We start from the raw sequence: 20,645 nt of genomic DNA, 5'->3' as shown, positions 1-20,645 counted from the left end.
AGACTCTCTCAGCTCTTGTCCCTCCACCTAGTCCAGTCCTGACGCTGTGGAACTAAGGGCATCTGTGTCTTGTTCTGCCCCCTATACTGGAGCTACTTGGGACCAGCACCAGGGCTGAATTATCTCAGGGGTCCTGGCATGGTTTTAGCAATGGGGCTTTCAGTTCCTCCTTCATCCTTTCTCTCCCTCCTCTACAGGGAGGGACTTTCCCCCTCATCAGGCCCACACTGGCGATGACTCTGTAGGTCAAACTTGCCTCTCTCTTTAGACAGGCACTGGACGGGGCCTGCGGGGGTCTCCACAGAGATCATCAGGATGTCGTATTTTGGGGAGCATTTTTGGGTAAGATCGACTCTTATTTTGGTGGGGGATCCTGGCAGGGCTTCAGGGACTTTTATAGAGATGGGGGGACTGGGTGAATTGTGGGTAGAATCTTGGACAGGAGGATCTGCAAGGGATGGAAGTTAACGTGGGCAGAGTCAGGCTGGGTTTGAATCCACACCCACCCCAGACCTCACAGGCCTTAACGACCTTGGGCAAGTCATAGCTCGTGTCATAGGGAGACCAAGGCCCAGAGCGGGAACGTCTTACCTAAAGCTGCCCCATGAAAAAGTGCAGAGTCAGCGCTCAAACCCAGGGCCAAACTGAACTTCCAGGACTCAGGGTCATTCCAGCCAGGGAATTTCCACCCCCTTCCCATCCTGGAGAATTGGGGGGTTTTCCTGACCTAGCCAACCATCTGTGCACCCCTCCACTGTCTAGGTTGGAGATCACCTACTGTGGCCCAAGGGGTGCTGAGTGAGACAGATTTGTTTTCATTCATTCATTTCCTCCCTCCCTACCACTGTGACCTCATCCCCAGCTCTCCCTAGGAGAGGCTGGAGCCTCCAAGAGAATCCATCCCAGCCCCAGCCCCAAGGGAGGAGTCCCCAGTCTCGGGGACCCAGAGCCAGCTTAGACACATCCAGCGCTGCAGGACCAGGGCTGGACCCAGCCTTGTTGAGGGGGAGGTGGAGGGGGCTCTAGTGGGAACCAGGACACAACAGAGTCGTGTTTGCTGTGGGACAGGCTGGGCAAAAGACTAGAAGTGTGACATTGAGTGGCAAGTTGAGGAAACAGGGACTCCTCCTGCAGAGGCAGGATAACGGGGTACCACAAAGGATGGGCGAACCGGGGAGAGCCCAGGACTCAGGGAAGAGCCAGGGCAGAAAGCCCCTTCCCCAGTCGCGGTCCCTGAGCTCGCAGCTAGGAAGCTTGTTGCTAGGTGACTGGTTGCCCCTGGCAACAAGCCCCACCTCCTCCCCTTGCTCCCTCCCCAGGTGGGGCTCCTCTTCCTGGCACTGGCTTTCTTAAAGGGGCCGCACTCCCTTGCCACCTGGAGGGGTGTGACCTCCGCTCTCTCCCCGAAGGTCAGACTCCAATTTTCCCTGAAAGGCTGTGTGACTCCAGCAAGGGCTGCATCTCTGAGCTCCTGTTAGTACTGCTGTGTAAGGGAGGTGACCGTTTGAGGATCAGAAGTCACCCACATGTTGGAACCCCGACAGTGGCACCTACCTTTGTTTTAAATCCTTTTTAATTGCGTGAGGCGTGCGGGGCTCGCTGCCAAAAATTCAGATCAGCAGAGAGCAAATAGAAACCACCCCCGACTTCCCCACCCCACCCAAAGATATCCTGGTAGAGAATGGTTAAGAGCTATGAGTTCAGGATTCGAATTGGGGTCTGCTGGGAGCCCTTGAGAAAAGGGCTTTGCCGGCCTGAACCTCCGTTTCCCCATCTGGGAAAAAGGAACGAAATTCCTGTACCGCCTCTCCCACCCCATGCACCCCACACAACCCCCAGACTCGGAGAGGCCTCCCGTGACATCTGTCATTGGCAAGGTTTCTTTTCATCAGTTGTTGGTATTGAAGCCGCCACAGATGCCTGGTTCTTTGCTGGGTGATACTGGGCGCTGATATCTCAAAGGCGGCTCTCATCAGGGGAGATTAAGCCAGACAAGGATGCCCCGGTCTCATCCTGCCAGGGCAGGGTCAAGGCATAGAGGGTACTAGGGAGCCATGGGGGAAGTGTGAGCAGGAGAGGGACATAAACCAGCTCTGTTACAAAGACCACACTCTTGGCCGGGTGCGGTGCGTCATGCCTGTCATTCCAGCACTTTGGGAGGCCGAGTGGGGCAGATCACCTGAGGTCAGGAGTTGGAGACCAGCCTGGCCAACATGGCCAAACCCCATCTCTGCTAAAAATACAAAACTTAGCCGGGCATAGTGGCATGCGCCTGTAGTCCCAGCTACTCGGGAGGCTGAGGCACGAGAATCACTTGAACCCGTAAGGTGGAGGCTGCAGTGAGTTTGCACCACTGCACTCCAGCTTGGGTGACGAGCAAGACTCTGTCTCAAAAAAAAAAAGACCCCACTCCGGCTGGCACGGAGGAAAGTCTGAAGTCTGGAAGTTCTGGTGGGAGAGACAGACCTGAGACAGCCCCTCCTAGGACCCTCGGCTGCCAGCCCAGTCCAAGGGAGGCAGACACCGCTGGGGGCTTGCCAGGTCTGGGAAAAGGGCCAGCATTTGGCTCTGAGTCAGGCCCAGATGCTGGTCTGGGCGGTGGTGCCTGGTGCAGCCTCACCCGAGGATCTCCTGGGGCCAGCGCCGTGCCAGCCCCATCCCACCAAGACCCTCGGGAGTTGGATGCCGTTCTTGTCCCCACTTGTCACACAAGGAAGAAAACTGAGGCCAGAGAGGCGAAGTCACCAACCCAAAGTGACCTTGTACATATAAGGAGATTGGACACTTGAACTTTGAAAGTATGATTCCAAACACATGAAGAAGGAATCTATGGGCAGGGCGCGGTGGCTCACGCCTGTAATCCAAACACTTGCGGAGGCTGAGATGGCCGATCACCCGAGCCCAGGAGTTTGAGACCAGCCTGGGCAACATGGCAAGACCCCGCTTCTACTAAAAATACAAAAAATTAGCCAGGTGTGGTGGTGTGCACCTGTGGTCCCAGCTACTTGGGAGGCTGAGATGGGACGATCGCTTGAGCGTGGGAATTGGAGGCTGCAGTGAGCCAAGATTGTGCTGCTGCACTCCAGCCGGGGAGACAGAGCAAGACCCTGTCTCAAACATAGAAAAATAGGCCCGATGTGGTGGTGGCTGACGCCTGTAATCCCAGCACTTTGGGAGGCCGAGGCGGGTGGATCACAGGTCAAGAGATCGAGACCATACTGGCCAACATGGTGAAACCCTGTCTCTACTAAAAAAAATACAAAAAATTAGCCGGGTGTGGTAGCGCGCACCTGTAGTCCCAACTACTTGGGAGGCTGAGGCAGGAGAATTGGTTGAACCCAGGAGGCGGCGATTGCAGTAAGCCGAGATCGCAACACTGCACTCCAGCCTGGCGCCTGGAGACGGAGCATGACTCTGTCTCAAAAAAAAAAAGAAAAGAAAAATATACATAACATTCAAATATAGCATTCAAGCTTCCAGGTACCTGGGAGGGTGGACTGGCCGGTTGAAGGAAGATGCAGGAAACTACCATTTATGCTGCCAGAGCGATGGCTTCACTGATAAGTGTTGGGACTTAAATAGCATCAGATCTCTCCACAAGCCTCCTTTTCCAGTCTTATTACAAGACCTGATTTGGTGCTAAAATGTCCCCAGTTCCCTCAGACCCCAGCTGATGACCTTTTTTTTTTTGAGAAAGAGTCTCTGTTGCCCAAGCTGGAGTGCAGTGGCGCGATCTCGGCTCACTGCAACCTCCACTTCCTAAGTTCAAGTGATTCTCCTGCCTCAGCCTCCTGAGTAGCTGGGGTTACAGGCACATGCCACCACACCTGGCTAATTTTTGTATTTTTGTAGTAGAGACAAGGTTTCACCATGTTGCCCAGGCTGGTCTTCAACTCCTGACCTCAGGTAATCTGCCTGCCTTGACCTCCCAAAGTGCTGGGACTACAAGTGTGAGCCACTGCACCCAACCTGATTACCCGTTTTTTTGTTTGTTTGTTTGTTTGTTTGTTTGTTTGTTTTTGAGATGGAGTCTTGCTCTGTCGCCAGTCTGGAGTGCAGTGGCGCGATCTCAGCTCACTGCAACCTCTGTCTCCCCGGTTCAAGCGATTCTCCTTCCTCAGCCTCCTGAGTAGCTGGGGTTACAGGGTGTGCCACCATGCTCGGCTATTTGTTATATTTTTAGTAGAGACGAGGTTTCACCATGTTGGCCAGGATGGTCTCGATCTCCTGACCTTGCGATCTGCCTGCCTCGGCCTCCCAAAGTGCTGGGATCACAGGCTGAGCCACTGCGCCCGGCCTGATTACTGTTTTTAATGGACAGCTTAGTAGTGTTCAGGTATGATACCCTTCCCGGGCGACAGAATCTGGCTGGGATTAAGATAGAGTTCTTGGCTCGTTTTTGCCCACTTCCTTCATATGGCAAAGGGTCCCGATTTTCCACTGAGAATGGCAGAAAAAGTTGCTCTTTGACCTAAATGTCTTTGGGGAAGAGGCATAAGGAAATGCTAACTATTAATAACCAATATTACGAATTAGCAAAAAAGAGAGTTGCCTTCGGGGCTTTGGGGAGCAGTGACGTGGGTTATCTCGCTGCTGGCCTCATCCCTCTGTAAGAGGCGGATGTCTCCCAGGCTGTAGGGTAGTGGCATGATTTTGGCTCACTGCAACCTCTGCTTCTCGGGTTCAAGCAATTCTCCTGCTTCAGCCTCTGGAGTAGCTGGGATTACAGGCGCCTGCCACCACGCTCGGCTCATTTTGCATTTTTAGGAGAGACGGGGTTACACCATGTTGGCCAGGCTGGTCTCAAACTCCTGACCTCAAATGATCGGCCCTCCTCAGCCTCCCAGATGCCAGGATTACAGGCGTGAGCCAGCATGCCCAGCCTCCCTGCCCCATCTTAATGAGGAGCTGCTAAAAGCTCAGAGAGGGTCACACAACAAAGCCCTGGACTGCCCCACCGTGACAACCCCAAAAACGGGAGGAAAGGTTTTCTGCAAAACATTCTCAGGCACCAGGGTAGATGCTCAGTTTCCACTGGCACTAGCAGGTAACAGCAGAATCATTTGGTCATTTATTCAACAAACTCAAATGCCCTTTCTGTCTTCTGTGCTGGGCTTTGCTGGGTCCTGGGAGAGCTCAAACTTCGACTCTACCTTGGGTTCTCAGAGAAGGAGTTTCCACGTTGATAAGAACAGAAAACACAACTACAGTGACTTAAGCAACGGGGATTGTATTGGTTTATAAAATTGAATTATCATAGGGAAATACGGCTTTCAAGGTGGGTTTGATCCAGCAACTCGATTCAACTGACTTTTTTTTTTTTTTGTAGCTATTGTAAATGGGAACACTTTCTTGATTTCTTTTCAGCTATTTTATCATTGATGTATAGAAATGCTACTGATTTCCATATGCTGATTTTTGTATTTTGCAACTTAACTGAATATGTTTATCAGTTCTAAAAGGTTTTTGTTTTTGTTTTTGTTTTGCGATGGAGTTTTGCTCTTGTTGCCCAGGCTGGAGTGCAGTGGCATGATCTCAGCTCACTGCAACCTCTGCCTCCCAGGTTCAAGTGATTCTCCTGCCTCAGCCTCCTGAGTAGCTGGGATTATAGGCATATGCTACCACCCCAGCTAATTTTGTATTTTTAGCAGAGATGGGGTTTCTCCATGTTGGTCAGCCTGGTCTCGAACTCCCGACCTCAGGTGATCTGCGCGCCTTGGCCTCCCAAAGTTCTGGGATTACAGGCGTGAACCACTGTTCCCAGCCAGTTCTAGGAGTTTTTTGAGGGAATGTTTAGTCCTTTCTATACATAAGATCATGTCACAAAGAGAGACTATTTGACTTCTTTCTTTCCAATTTTTTTTTTTCTTTTTTCCCTGAGACAGTCTTGCTCTGTCACCCACAGCTGGAGTGCAATGGCGCCATCTCAGCCCTCTGCAACCTCTGCCTCCCAGGTTCAACCAATTCTCCTGCCTCAGCTTCCCGAGTAGCTGGGATTACAGGCATGCACCACCATGCCCGGCTGATGTAGAGACGGAGTTTCACCATGTTGGCCAGGCTGGTCTCGAACTCCTGACCTCGTGGCCTGCCTCGGCCTCCCAAACTTCTGGGATTACAGGCGTGAGCCACTCCAACTTATTTTTATTTATTTATTTTGAAACGGAGTCTTGCTCTGACGCCCAGGCTGGAGTGCAGTGGCACGTTCGGAGCTCACTGCAACCTCTGCCTTCTGGGCTCAAGCAATCCTCCTGCCTCAGTCTCCCAAGTAGCCACCACTCCCAGCTAATTTTTGTATTTTTAATAGAGGCAGGGTTTTGTATTTTTAATACAGACAGGGTTTCGCCTTGTTGGCCAAGCTGGTCTCGAACTCCTGACCTCGAGATGCACCCACTTCGGCCTCCCAAAGTGCTGGGATCACAAGCAGTAGCCACCGCACCCAACTGAACACCCTTTTTTTTTTTTTTTTTTTTTTTTTTTTTTTTAAATACAAAAGCCCTCTAGTTTAGCTTCTTTCTAAGGTTCATGGTTTCCATTTGACTTTCAATGTCTCCTGTGGCCACATAATTCCTCATTTAGGAAAGACGCAAAGAGAAAAGGGGAGGAGACTGAGACAGAAACAAAGGCAGAGAGGCTCAGAAAAACAGAGGGGAAGACGGAGACACAAAGAGAGCAGGAGACAAAGACGCAGAACAAATGAGATTCCTCCCCACCAACGACCAGACAAAAAGAAAACCCCAGGCTTCTCGCGGATTCGACCAATTTAAGGCTCGTAGACAATCCCGATGGTCCAGGGGATATGCAGCAAGCTGATTGGCTCAGGCCTGACCGAGTCCCTGCAGCCGAGGGGACGGACGTCTTCTCCTTGGCCACGCCCCCGTTGCTAAGCAACTGTGATGCCCTCTCCATCCTTTCTCAATCTTACTCCCATCCCCTGCAGGGCGAGAAAAATCACGGCTTTGAGGTCCTGTACCACAGCGTGAAGCAGGGGCCCATCTCCACCAAGGAGCTGGCAGAGTTCATCCGGGAGAGGTGAGGTCCCCAAGCCCCACCCACCAGAGGCCACGCCCACCGCCCTGTAGTCACGCCCACCATGGCTACGCCCAATGGTCAGGGACTAGATCCCTGGGGATTCCAGGAACCGGGGGGGGGGGGGGGGGGGGGGGCTCGAAAATCCTGGAAACGACTGATTCTCCACCCTGTCAGCCTCATACCTCCTTTTAAACAACCATCACCCTGTTTAGAAAGTTCCCCTCCTCTAAAGATGATATACTTACTCATGGTGGGAATTTCTTTGGAGACAAGATCTTGCTTTGCTGCCCAGGGTGATAGCTGATCGTAGCTCACTGCAGCCTTGACCTCCCAGGCCCAAGTGATTCTCCCACCTCAGCCTCCTGAGTAGCTGGGACTACAGGCATGCAGCACCACACCCATCAAAGTTTAAAAAAAAATTTTTTTTTTGTAGAGAAGGAGTTTCATTATATTGCCCAGGGTGGTCTCGAACCCCTGGTCTCCAGTGATCCTCCTGCCTTGGCGTCCCAAAGTGCTGGAGTTACAGGCATGAATCACCATGCCCAGCTCACTACTGTTGTTAATAAAATATATAGCTAAGAAAAAACATCCTCTCCTATAAATTTCCAAAACATTCCCCAGAGGGTTGTGTCATCCTATGGAGAGCCACTGCGCAGGTGTTTGAGATGGGGAAACTGAGGCCCAGCGGAGTAGTGCCTCTCTCAAGGTTATCTGAAAGCTTTGTTATCTTTTTTTTGCGCCCAGGCTGGAGTGCAGTGACGTGATCTCAGTTCAGTGCAACCTCCCAGGTTCAAGCGATTCTCGTGCCTCAGCCTCCCAAAGTAGCTGGGATCACAGGCATATACTACCATGCCTGGCTAATTTTTGCTTTTTTTTTTTTTTTTTTTGAGACAGTTTGGCTCTTGTTACCCAGGCTGGAGTGCAATGGCGCGATCTTGGCTCACCGCAACCTCCGCATCCTGGGTTCAGGCAATTCTCCTGCCTCAGCCTCCTGAGTAGCTGGGATTACAGGCATGTGCCACTATACCCAGCTAATGTTTTGTATTTTTAGTAGAGACGGGGTTTCACCATGTTGACCAGGATGGTCTCGATCTCATGACCCCGTGATCCACCCGCCTCGGCCTCCCAAAGTGCTGGGATTACAGGCTTGAGCCACCGCGCCCGGCCCCCAGTTTCTTTATCTTTATCCCATTCTCCTACCCAGGGCTACCATCGAGGAGACCTACTCAAAGGCAATGGCGAAACTCTCCAAGCTGGCCAGCAACGGGACCCCCGTGGGGTGAGTGGGGCAGGGGTCACCAAGGCGGGAACATTGGGAGCCTCTTCCTACGTGGGCATCTTTTCACACTCAGGGCATGAAGAACAGAGGTCACCCACCTCAATTATGGAGCTAACCAGATAGAAAGATGTATATCTTTCATTCACACACTAGCTCATTCATTCATTCATTCATTCATTCCGCAAACACTTGTTGAGTGCCTTCTGTGTGCCAGGCATAGGCAGCAACCCAGACAGGTAAAGCCCCAGCCACCTTCATACAATGTACATCTGGGTTGTGTGACAAGAGAGGTGTTCAACACAAACAAAACAGTTTTTTCCTGGTGTGAAAAGTGCTGGGAAGGGGACCAGGCTCAGTGGCTCATGCCTGTACTCCCAGCACTTTGAGAGGCTGAGGTGGGTAGATCACCTGAGGTCAGGAGTTCGAGACCAGCCTGGACAACATGGTGAAACCCCGTCTCTACTAAAAATACAAAAGTTAGCTGGGCGCAGTGGCGGGTACCTGTAATCCCTGCTACTTGGGAGGCTGAGGCAGGAGAATCGTTTGAACCAGGGAGGTGGAGGTTGCAGTGAGCCAAGATCGCGCCATTGCACTCCAGCCTGGGCAACGAGAGCAAAACTCTTATCTCAAAAAAAAAAGTGCTGGGAAGGGAATGAAATAGGAGTATGAGAAATCAGGCATTTTATCTGGGGTGGGCCCAGCCTCCCTAAGTCTTGATAGAAAGGGGCTGGCCATGGGGATGTCTGACGGACAGAGACCCAGGCAGGTGGCTCAGCCAGTGCAAAGGTCCTGAGTCCACAGGCATGGCTTATTCAAGGAAGAGTGAGGAGGCTGGCATGGCTGCAGGCTTGGGCGACTTGGAAAGCAAGTGGGAAGTGGGAAGGGAGATGGCAGAGCATGACACACAAATGACTCTACAGGAAACTTTGTCTGAGCATGGTGGCTCATGCCGGTCATCCTTGCATTTTGGGAAGCCAAGGTGAGAGGATCACTTAAAGACAAGAGTTCAAGACCAGCCTGGGCAACATAGAGAACCCTTCCCTTTTTTTTTTTGAGACAGAGTTTCGCTCTTGTTACCCAGGCTGGAGTGCAATGGCGCGATCTCGGCTCACCGCAACCTCCACCTCCTGGGTTCAAGCGATTATCCTGCCCCCACCTCCAGAGTAGCTGGGATTACAGGTGCTGGCCACTGCGCCCAGCTCATTTTCGTATTTTTAGTAGAGATGAGGTTTCACCATCTTGGCCAGGCTGGTCTCGAATTCCTGACCTGGCAATCCACTCGCCTTGTCCTCCCAAAGTGCTGGGATTATAGGCATTGGCCACTGCGCTTGGCCCAAGAAACCCGTCTCGACTCAAAATGCAAAAATGAGCTGAGCATGGTGGTATGTGCTTGGTAGTCCCAGCTACTCTGGAGGCTGAGGCGGGAGGATGGCTTGAGCCCAGGAGATAGAGGCTGGAGTGAGCCATGATTGCACCATTGCACTGCGGCCTGGGTGAAAGAGTGAGGCCCTTCCTCAACAAAACAAAACACATAACGTGGTCCCGATGGCATTTGCAATTTTCTCTGTGACTGCTGTGAGGTAAAAGCTCTGTCGGGAGGGCAGGAGTGGAGGCAGCAGTAGGAGTAGGCAGGAGGGAGGCTGGACGGAGCCTCTGTTGAGGCTGAATAGACTTGATTGGGGCATGTGGTGTCTCAGCCACTTTTTTTTTTTTTTTTTTGAAATGGAGTCTGTGTCACCCAGGCTGGAGTGCAGTGGCATAGTCCCAGCTCACCGCAACCTCTGCCTCCCAGCTTCAAGCGATTCTTCTGCCTCAGCCTCCTGAGTAGCTGGGATTACAGGCATGCGCCACCACATCCAGCTAAATTTATTTTTTTCCTTTTGAGAAGGAGTCTGGCTCTGTCACCCAGGCTGGAGTGCAGTGGCGCGATCTCGGCTCACTGCAACCTCCGCCCCCTGGGTTCAAGCGATTCTCCTGCCTCAGCCTCCTGAGTAGCTGGGACTACAGGTGTACCATACCAAGCCCAGCTGATTTTTGTATTTTTAGTAGAGACAGGGTTTCACCATGTTGGCCAGGATGGTCTCGAGCTCTTGGCCTCGTGATCGACCCTCCTCTGCTTCCCAAAGTGCTGGGATTACAGGTGTGAGCCACCACACCTGGCCAAATTCTTGTATTTTAAGTAGAGATGGGGGTTTCACCATATTGCTCAGGCTGGTATTGAATTCCTGACCTCAAGTGATCCACTGGCCTTGGCCTCCCTAAGTCCTGGAATTACCAAGGCCTGGGTTTAAATTCCTGCTCTGATGTTCATTTCTGAGGGCCTTGGGATGAGCTAAAGCGCTCCCTATGCCTCAGTTTCCCCATCGGTCGCAGGCCCGCCTCTTATGGCTGTGATGGAGATGAAATGAATGAGTACGCATTAATGTTTAACAGGGCTCAGTGCACAGCAGATGCCTGAGCCTGTGCCAGCGCTCTCCTGCGGTGGGGTGAGCCTCATGAGCCCTGGGTGTGACCTTGCCTGCCCCCAGGACCTTCGCCCCGCTCTGGGAGGTCTTCCGCGTCTCCTCAGACAAGCTGGCACTGTGCCACCTGGAGCTGACACGGAAGTTGCAAGATCTCATCAAGGACGTTCTCCGCTACGGCGAGGAACAGCTCAAGACCCACAAGAAGGTGTGTGTCGTGGGCGTCACCTAGCGGGTGGGTGGGTGTGGGACACCAGCAGCGCACAGGCCCCCAAATCTGGGACCTTGGAACCAGCGGATGTGAGCCTCTGAGAATTCCGGTCTTAGACGCATTGTTGAATTTCAGACTTGAAAATTCCAGCCCAGGAGTTAGCGCACAGCGGCCCGAGGGCCAAATCCAGCCCACCCACCACCACTGTTTGTACAGCTAAGGTTTTTTTTTTTTTTTTTCCTTGTTTGTTTTTAAGAGACACGGTCTCGCTCTGTCACCCCGGTGCAGTGGCGTAATCAGAGCTCCCTCGAGTCTCAAACACTTGGGCTCAAGTGAACCTCCTGCCTCAGCCCCCACAGAATAGCTGGGACAGCAGGGGCATGGCTCTGTGCTTTGGCTAATTAAAAAAAAAATGTTTGAGCCACAGTGACTCATGCCTATAATTCCAGCACTTTGGGAGGCTGAGGCAGGAGAACGGCTGGAGGCAGGAGCCTCCAGGAGTTTGAGACCAGCCTGGGCAAATAGGGAGAACCATCTCTACCAACAAACAAAACAAAACGAAACTATCCAGGCTTGGTGGCACATGCTGGTAGTCCTAGCTACTCCGGAGGCAGAGGTGGGAGGATCGCTTGAGCACGGGAGGTCAAGGCTGCAGTGAGCCATGATTGTGCCGCTGCACTCCAGCCTGGGCAACAGAGCAAAACTCCATCTCAAAAAAAGAAAAGAAAAGAAAGAGACAGATGCGATGTCACTGGTTTATATGTGCGTGTGTGTGTATAAATATAAATATATATATATTGAGTCGGAGTCTTGCCCCGTTGCCCAGGCTGGAGTGCAATGGCGCAATCTCGGCTCACTGCAACTTCCACCTCCCGGGTTCAAGCGATTCTCCTGCCTCACCCTCCCGAGTAAGTGGAATTACAGGTGTGAGCCACAAGCCCAGCTAATTTTTTGTATCTTTAGTAGAGACGGGGTTCCACCATGTTGGCCAGGCTGGTCTCGAACTCCTGACCTTGTGATCCACCCGCCTCGGCCTCCCAAAGTGCTCGGAAATACAGGTTTGAGCCACTGGGCCCGGCCTGGTTTTTCTATTTTCAAACGGTTAGGACAAAATCAAAAGAAAAATAGTATTTCATGACATGTGAAAATGATATGACAGTTACATATCAGTGCCGGTAAATAAAGTTTTATTGGCACAGAGTCAACCCCACTGACGTGCCTGTCATCTGTGGCTGCTTTGCGTTGCAACGGCAGAGTCAAGTGTTTGTATCAAGCCAAACACATTTACTATCTGTTCCTTTACAGAAAACACTTGCCAACGGCTGTTCTAAAGCACCGGAAGATAACAGATATTCATATTTACTATTTTTAGGCTCTTGAAAACCTAGAATCTTGGCAGATCCATCTTAGACTCTTAGAATTCCACAATCTCCAAAGCTCATAATTGTAGAATCATAGATGCAATGCATTTACAGAGTTTCAAAATCTGCATTTGTTTAACTCTTGTTTAAAAAGGGAGTTGGTAATACTGTGTTTTTGTTTTGTTTTGTTTTGAGACAGAGACTCGCTCTGTCACCCAGGCTGGAGTACGGTGGTGTGAGTGATCTCAGCTCACTGCAACCTGCACTTCCTGGGTTCAAGCAATTTTCCTGCCTCAGCCTCCCAAGTAGCTGGGATTACAGGCGTGCACCACCATGCCTGGCTAATTTTTTTGTATTTTTAGTAGAGACAGGGTTTCACCGTGTTGGCCAAGCTGGTCTTGAACTCCTGACCTCAGGTGATCCACCCATCTCGGCCTTCCAAAGTGCTGGGATTGCAGGCGTGAGCCACCGCGCCCAGACTCACTAATTTTTAAATTTTTTGTAGAGAAGGGGTCTTGCTAGCCAGGAGCAATGGCTTACACCTGCAATCCCAGCACTTTGGGAAGATGGGGCGAGTGTATCACTTGAGATCGGGAGCTTGAGACCAGCCTTACCAACATGGTGAAACGCTGTCTGTGTTAAAAATACAAAAATTAGTCAGACGTGGTAGAACACACACTTGTAATTCCAGCTAGTCAGGAGGCAGAGACTGGAGAATCACTTGAACCCAGGAGGCAGAGGTTGCAGTGAGTTGAGATCGAGACATTGCACTCCAGCCTGGGTGAAAGAGCGAGACTCTGTCTCAAAGAGAGAGAGAGAGAGAGAGAGAGAGAGAGCGAGAGGGAGGGAGGGAGACAGAGAGAGAGAGACAGAGAGACAGAGAGACAGAGAGACGGAGAGACGGAGAGAAGGGGTCCTGCTGTGTTTCCCAGACTGGTGAAACATGTAACGTATCTGCCTCAGCCTTCCAAAATGCTGGGATTACAGGCATGGCCCATTGTGCCTAGAATGGAGTTTTTAAGTGGTAAAAGCAAGCCAGGTGTGGTGTGGATGACTGCAGTCCCAGCTACTTGGGAGGCTGAGCTGAGGTGGGAGAATTGCTTGAGCCCAGGAATTAGAAACCAGTTTAGCCAACATAGTGAGACCCCCATCTCTTAAAGAAAGAAAGAAAAAAGAGGCCAGGCACCGTGGCTCATGTCTCTAATCACAGCACTTTGGGAGGCTGAGGCAGGCAGATCACCGGACACTCTTAGAATTCTTAGACTCTTAAAATTCCACAATCTCCAAAGCTTGTAATTATAGAATCATAAATGCATTGCATTTACAGAGTTTCAAAATATGGAGAAAACTGTCTCTACTAAAAATACAGAATTAGCCGGGCACAGTGGCACGTGCCTGTAATCCCAGCTACTTGGGAGGCTGAGGCAGGAGAATCGCTTGAACCCAGGAGGCGGAGGTTGCATCGAGCTGAGATCGTGCCACTTCACTCCAGCCTGGGTGACAGAGCAAGACTCCATCTCAAAAAAAAAAAAAAATGTGGTTTAGCAATTCTGCCACTTCTTGTCATAAAACATGGGTTAGAACAAGCACCTTTATCCACATGCGGATTATTTCTAGAGAAACATCACAGTAATAATTGGGGACTTCTAGGCCAGAGGGCCCATATATGGGAGGCTTTTTCCTGGCTTACCCCTTACAACTTTCTGAAATATGAACCATGTGTAAATAGTATCTATTTTAAAAGTTAAAAATGGGCCAGGCGTGGTGGCTCACGCCTGTAATATCCCAACACTTTGGGAGGCTGAGGCAGGCAGATTACCTGAGGTAGGGAGTTCAAGACCAGCCTGACCAACATGGAGAAACCCTGTCTCTATGAAAAATACAAAATTAACCGAGCATGGTGGTGCACGCCTGTAATCCCAGCTATTTGCGAAGCTGAGGCAGGAGAACTGCTTGAACCTGGGAGGTGGAGGTTGTGGTGAGCCGAATTGTCCCATTGCACTCCAGCCTGGGTGACAAGAGCAAAACTCCATCTCAAAAAAAAAAAAAGTTAAAAATGGGCCAAGGTGGGCGGATCACAAGGTCAGGAGTTTGAGACCAGCCTGACCCTCATGGTGAGCCCTCTTCTCTCAAATAAATTAATTAATTAAATTTAAAAATAAAAGTTAAGAATTTTTTTTTTTTTTTTTAGACGGAGTTTCACTCTTGTTACCCAGGCTGGAGTGCAATGGCGCGATCTTGGCTCACCGCAACCTCCGCCTCCTGGGTTCAGGCAATTCTCCTGCCTCAGCGTCCTGAGTAGCTGGGATTACAGGCACACGCCGCCATGTCCAGCTAAATTTTTGTATTTTTAGTAGAGATGGGGTTTCACCATGTTGACCAGGATGGTCTCGATCTCTTGACCTTGTGATCCACCCGCCTCGGCCTCCCAAAGTGCTGGGATTACAGGCTTGAGCCACCATGCCTGGCCCCAAGTTAAGAATGTTTTGAAATGAAATACAAACAGGCCAGGGATGGTGGCTCACACCTGTAATACCAACACTTTGGGAGGCCAAGGCGGGTGAACTGCTTGAGTCTAGGAGTTTGAGATCAGCTGCCTGGGCAACATAGTAAGACCCTGTTGCTATTAAAACACACACACACACAGGCCAGGCATGGCAGCTCACGCCTGTAATCCCAGCACTTTGGGAGGCCAAGGCGGGCAGATCATGAGGTCAGGAGTTTGAGACCAGCCTGGCCAAAATAGTGAAACCTCGTCTCTACTAAAAATACAAAAAATTAGCCGGGTGTGGTGGCATGCACCTGTAGTCCCAGATACTTGGGAGGCTGAGGCAGGAGAATCGTTTGAACCCAGGAAGCGGAGGTTGCAGTGAGCCGGGACCATGCCATTGCACTCCAGCCTGGGCAACAGAGCGAGACTCCATCTCACAAAAAAAACAAAACAAAACAAAAAATGAGCCGAGTGTGATGGCAGGTGCCTGTCATCGCAGCTTCTCGGGAGGCTGAGGCAGGAGAATCGCTTGAACCCAGGATGGGGAGGTTGCGGTGGGCCAAGATTGTGGCACCGCACTCCAGCCTGGGCAACAAGAGCGAAACTCCATCTCAAAAAACAAAAACCAGCCGGGCGCGGTGGCTCAAGCCTGTAATCCCAGCACTTTGGGAGGCCGAAGCGGGTGGATCAAGAGGTCAAGAGATCGAGACCATCCTGGTCAACATGGTGAAACCCCGTCTCTACTAAAAATACAAAAAATTAGCTGGGCATGGTGGCGCGTGCCTGTAATCGCAGCTACTCAGGAGGCTGAGGCAGGAGAATTGCCTGAACCCAGGAGGCGGAGGTTGCGGTGAGCTGAGATCGCGCCATTGCACTCCAGCCTGGGTAACAAGAGCGAAACTCTGTCTCAAAAAACAAAAACAACAACAACAAAAAAAACAAAAACCAACACACACACACACACACACAGAAAAAGACTGCAGCTGGCATCGCACGGAGCGTTTGTGAGGGCAGCAGTTTCCCGTTGTGCCCACGGTCTCCCCTCCTACCCCTGCAGTGCAAGGAGGAGGTGGTGGGCACCTTGGATGCTGTGCAGGCACTCTCGGGGGTCAGCCAGCTCCTGCCCAAGTCCCGCGAGAACTACCTGAACCGCTGCATGGACCAGGAGCGGCTGCGGAGGGAGAGCAACAGCCAGAAGGAGATGGACAAGGTGTGCTGGCAGCGGGGCGTTCTGAGGAATTCGCTACGGGGCGGACGGGCGGCCTGATCAGAGGCTGGAAACGCGAGGCAGAGAGATGGCGGTGGAACCTGTGGGTGATCGCACCCTGGGTACCCGGAGGAGATGACCTACCAAGGGATGGGCCCTAGTAGGAGCCCCCGGAGTGGCCGCCTCCCATCCCCGTTTCCTCCCTGTGCTTCCTAGGCAGAGGCTAAAACCAAGAAGGCGGCAGAGAGCCTGCGGCGCTCAGTGGAAAAATACAACTCAGCCCGAGCTGACTTTGAGCAGAAAATGCTGGACTCGGCCCTGGTAAGGACTAGCACCTGTAGCTTTACGGCCCACATATGCCTTTGCCAGGAGGTGATGGGCTGCAGAAATCCCAGGCCAGTGCAGTGGCCTACGACTGTAATTCCGGCACTTTGGGAGGCCGAGGCGGGAGGATCACTGAGGTCAGGAGTTTGAGACAAGCCCGGCCAACGTGGCGAAACCTCATCTCTATTAAAATACATTAGCCGGACGCTGTGGCTCACGCCTGTAATCCCAGCACTTTGGGAGGCCGAGGTGGGCAGATCATAAGGTCAGGAGTTCGAGACCAGCCTGACCAACATGGGGAAACCCTGTATCTACTAAAAATACAAAAATTAGCTGGGTGTGGCGGCAGGTGTCTATAATTTCAGCTACTCAGGAGGCTGAGGCAGGAGAATCACTTGAACCTGGGAGGCGGAGGTTGCAGTGAGCCCAGGTTGCGCCATTACACTTCAGCCTGGGCGACAGAGCAAGACTCCGTCTCAAAAAAACCAAAAACCAAAAAACAAACCGTTAGCCAGGCGTGTTGGCACCGGCCTGTAATCCCAGCTACTCAGGAGGCTGAGGTGGGAGAATCACTTGAACCTGGAAGGCGGAGGTTGCAGTGAGCCAAGATCATGCCACTGCACTCCAGCTTGAGTGATAGAGTGGAAGTCTGTCTCAGAAAAAATAAAAATAAATACATAAAAGTATATTGGAATCTCAGTATTAGGAATCAATTTTTTTTCAAGTTACAAGTGATAGAAACCTTCATTCAAATTGACAAGGTGTATATATATATATATATATATATATATATATATAACCAATTTTAAAAACTGACAAGGTGATTTATAAGCTGACAGAACTGAAAGTTTTATTTTTGAGGAGTGGAGGTTTCAGGTGTAGCTGAATCCAGGTGCTCAAATAGTGCTAGCAAGAAATTGGGCATTTCTGTTTCTTTTTTTCTTTCCTTTTTTTTTTTTTAAAAAAAAGACGGGGTTTCACCATGATGGCCAGGCCGGTCTTGAACTCCTGACCTCAGGTAATCCACCCACCTCGGCCTCCCAAAGTGCTAGGATTACAGGCGTGAGCCACAGTGTCCTGCCTTTTTTTTTTTTTTTTTAAATTGAGATAGAGTCTCTCTCTGTCACCCACACTGGAGTGCAGTGCCATGATCTTGGCTCACTGCAGCCTCCACCTCCTGGGCTCAAGCAATTCTCCTGCCTCAGTCTCCTGAGTAGTTGGGATTACAGGTGCGTGCCACCACACTCAGCTAATTTTTGTATTTTTAGAGTCGGGGTTTCACCATGTTGCCCAGGGTGGTCTTGAACTCCTGACTTGAAGTGATCTGCCTGCCTCAGCCTCCCAAAGTATTGGGATTATAGGCGTGAGCCACTGTGCCTGGCCATTTCTGCTTCTGTGTGTGTGTGTGTGTGTGTGTGAGAGAGAGAGAGAGAGAATGTGTGTGTGTGTGTGTGTGTGTGTGTGAGAGAGAGAGAGAGAGAGAGAGAAAGAGAGAGAGAGAGAGAGAAGAGAATTTCATTCTGTCACCCAGGCTGGAGTGCAATGTCATGGTCTCAGCTCACTGCAACCTCCGCCTCCCAGGTTCAAGCAATTCTCCTGCCTCAGCCTCCTGAGTGGCTGGGATTACAGGTGTTCGCCACCACGCCTGGCTATTTTTTGTGTTTTTAGTAGAGATGGGTTTTCACCATGTTGGCCAGGCTGGTCTTGAACTCCTGACCTCAGATAATCGCCCCCCTCAGTCTCCCAAGTGCTGGGATTACAGGCGTGAGAACCATGCCTGGCTACTCTTTCTGCTTTTTAAGTCTGTTTTCCTCTCTGGGACATCACTCCCAGCAGACATGCCCGTGTGTTTTGTGTGTGTGTGTGTGTGTGTGTGTGTATGCACATGTGTGCATTGTATGCACATGTGTGCAGCAAAGTGGCCACCAGCAACCCCCACTTACATCCCATCAGCTCATTGGCTTGGGAATGAAAGCATCTTTTCCTATAGATTCAGCAAAAGTCCTAGGGCAGACTCTCATTGGCCTTTCCCCAAATCATTCACTGAGCCAGGGGCTTAGGGTGTTCTGATTGGTCAGGCTGAGTCACATGGCCACTCCTTCTTGGACCTGACCTTCTTTCCTCCTGCCTCTCCCCTCCTGCTTCAGCGCTTCCAAGCCATGGAGGAGACGCACCTGAGGCACATGAAGGCACTGCTGGGCGCCTATGCTCACTCGGTGGAGGACACGCATGTGCAGATCGGGCAGGTGAGTCAGGGCAGGTGTGAGGAATGAGGCTGGGGTCGCTGCTGGGCGAGGGGGCCCTGATCAGTTACACGCCCTGCCCACCTGACACAGGTGCATGAGGAATTTAAGCAGAACATTGAGAACGTCAGCGTGGAGATGCTACTCAGGAAGTTTGCAGAGAGTAAGGGCACGGGCCGGGAGAAGCCAGGTGAGTCAGGGCAGCCATCGGGGATTGCCCTGTGGGGCTGCAGGTGACGGGCAGGACTCCAGAGGCAGGAGACTGAACCTCCCTGGGCCTTGGTTTCTTCATGGGAAAAATGGGCTGCTGAGGAAATCCGGCTCTTCAGCCTGATCTTACCTGTACATTTCTGTGAACCGGATCCTAGAGGAGCCTTGAATGCCAGGCTCAGCTGATCTGACTTCGCCCCTCAGAACCTAAGGGAGCTATGGAGGGTTGTGAAGCAAAAGAACAATGTGCAAATGCTCAGATGCAGCATTGGGGAGGAGTTAAGAGCAAACGTTTTGCCGGACGCGGTGGCTCACGCCTGTAATCCCAGCACTTTGGGAGACTGAGGAGGGCAGATCACGAGGTCAGGAGATCGATACCATCCTGGCTAACGCGGTGAAACCCCAGCTCTACTAAAAATACAAAAAACTAGCCGGGCTCGGTGGCACGCACCTGTAATCCCAGCTACTTACTTGGGAGGCTGAGGCAGGAGAATTGCTTGAAACTGGGAAGCGGAGGTTGCAGTGAGCCGAGATCACATCACTGCACTCCAGCCTGGGTGACAGAGCAAGACTCTGCCTCAAAAAAAAAAAGGAAAGAAAGAAAGAAAGAAAGAAAGAAAAAGAAACTCAATTGAGGGTGGGGAGACTGGCTAAATTTTTTTTTTTTTTTTTTTGAGATGGAGTCTTGTTCCGTCGCCCAGGCTAGAGTGAAGTGGCATGATCTTGGCTCACTGCAGCCTCTGCCTCCCAGGTTTAAGCGAGTCTCCTGCCTCAGCCTCCCAAGTGGATAGGACTACAGGCTTGCACCACCATGCCTGGCTAATTTTTTTTTTTTTTTTTTTATTGTATTTTAGTAGAGACAGGGTTTCACCATGTTGCCCAGGCTGGTCAACTCCTAAGCTCAGGCAATCCATCAGACCTCCACTGTGCCCAGCCAATTCTTTTGTATTTTTAGTAGAGACAGGGTTTCACCATGTTGGCCAGGCTGGTCTCAAACTCCTGACTGCAGGTGATCTGCCCTGGCCTCCTAAGGCTGGGATGACAGGCGTGAGCCACCGTGCCTGGCCCCTCAGTGGAGTTTCTGTCTCCCATCTCAGGACCTCTGGACTTCGAGGCCTTCAGTGCGGCTGCCCTGCAGGAAGGCAAGTACGTCTGGGCCTGGATGCCCAGGCTGGACCGTGGGGCTGAGGGAGGCTGATCTGAATGTGAAAGGAGGCACCTCCCCGTGCTCAGCTGCCCCCCAATCTGTCCTCAGCAATGAAACGTTTGCGGGGAGCCAAGGCCTTCCGCCTTCCGGGACTCAGCCGGCGGGAGCGGGAGCCGGAGCCACCTGCGGCTGTGTGAGGAAGCACCCTTGCCCGGCCTAGCCCAGGCTAGCCCGGAAGCCCTCTCCTAGGATAGCCCAGGAGTATCCATATTCCAGGCTAGCCCAGGAATCCCTTCACCCAAGGCAGATCAGGAGTGCCTCTGGCCCAGGCTAGCTCACTATTACCGCTGCCAAGGCTAGTCCAGAATTCCTCCTTTTGCCAGGTTAGGCCAGGAACTGCCTGCCCCAGAGTAGCCTAGCCTTTCCCCTGCCTCAGCTGGCCCAGGATTGGTCTGTCTGTTTGCCAAGGCTAGCCCCCACTTTCCCTACCTTCATAGGGCAGCCCTTCAAATTAGTTCCAGGATTTCTTCCCTCCCAGGCTGTTTGAGAACACCCTCTACTCAGCTAACCAGATTCAACCCCCTCCCCACACAAGCCCGGGGGTCCCACTGCCTCCAGGGCTAGCTCCGGGCAATATCATAGCCTGGGAGCTGCCCCAGCTTCCACGTCCAGTGTAGGGGG

The 20,645-nt window shown here is 51.7% G+C and overlaps 1 protein-coding gene across 20 annotated transcripts in view; it reads left to right on the top strand.

Moving 5' to 3' along the window:
• Positions 1 to 20,645, top strand: part of FCHO1 (FCH and mu domain containing endocytic adaptor 1) — a 41,051-nt gene that overhangs the window by 7,614 nt on the left and 12,792 nt on the right. For 10 of the 20 annotated variants that reach the window (XM_074384412.1, XM_074384413.1, XM_074384408.1 and 7 more), the window contains 10 exons: positions 273 to 342; positions 6,938 to 7,029; positions 8,234 to 8,308; positions 10,837 to 10,978; positions 15,891 to 16,043; positions 16,257 to 16,361; positions 18,512 to 18,610; positions 18,701 to 18,797; positions 19,915 to 19,959; positions 20,073 to 20,157. In XM_074384412.1, the coding sequence (XP_074240513.1) occupies positions 316 to 342; positions 6,938 to 7,029; positions 8,234 to 8,308; positions 10,837 to 10,978; positions 15,891 to 16,043; positions 16,257 to 16,361; positions 18,512 to 18,610; positions 18,701 to 18,797; positions 19,915 to 19,959; positions 20,073 to 20,157 (920 nt within the window). In that variant the 5' untranslated portion in view covers positions 273 to 315. Of the gene's footprint in view, positions 1 to 268; positions 343 to 6,937; positions 7,030 to 8,233; positions 8,309 to 10,836; positions 10,979 to 15,890; positions 16,044 to 16,256; positions 16,362 to 18,511; positions 18,611 to 18,700; positions 18,798 to 19,914; positions 19,960 to 20,072; positions 20,158 to 20,645 lie in introns of all 20 variants that reach the window. The other 10 variants (XM_074384418.1, XM_074384409.1, XM_074384417.1 and 7 more) reach the window with 1 other exon arrangement.

The sequence above is a fragment of the Saimiri boliviensis genome, chromosome 14 (assembly GCF_048565385.1).
Source record: "Saimiri boliviensis isolate mSaiBol1 chromosome 14, mSaiBol1.pri, whole genome shotgun sequence".
NCBI classification, from domain to species: domain Eukaryota; kingdom Metazoa; phylum Chordata; class Mammalia; order Primates; family Cebidae; genus Saimiri; species Saimiri boliviensis.
Note: the sequence above shows the minus strand (reverse complement) of the source record. Positions and strands in the feature narration are given on the sequence as shown.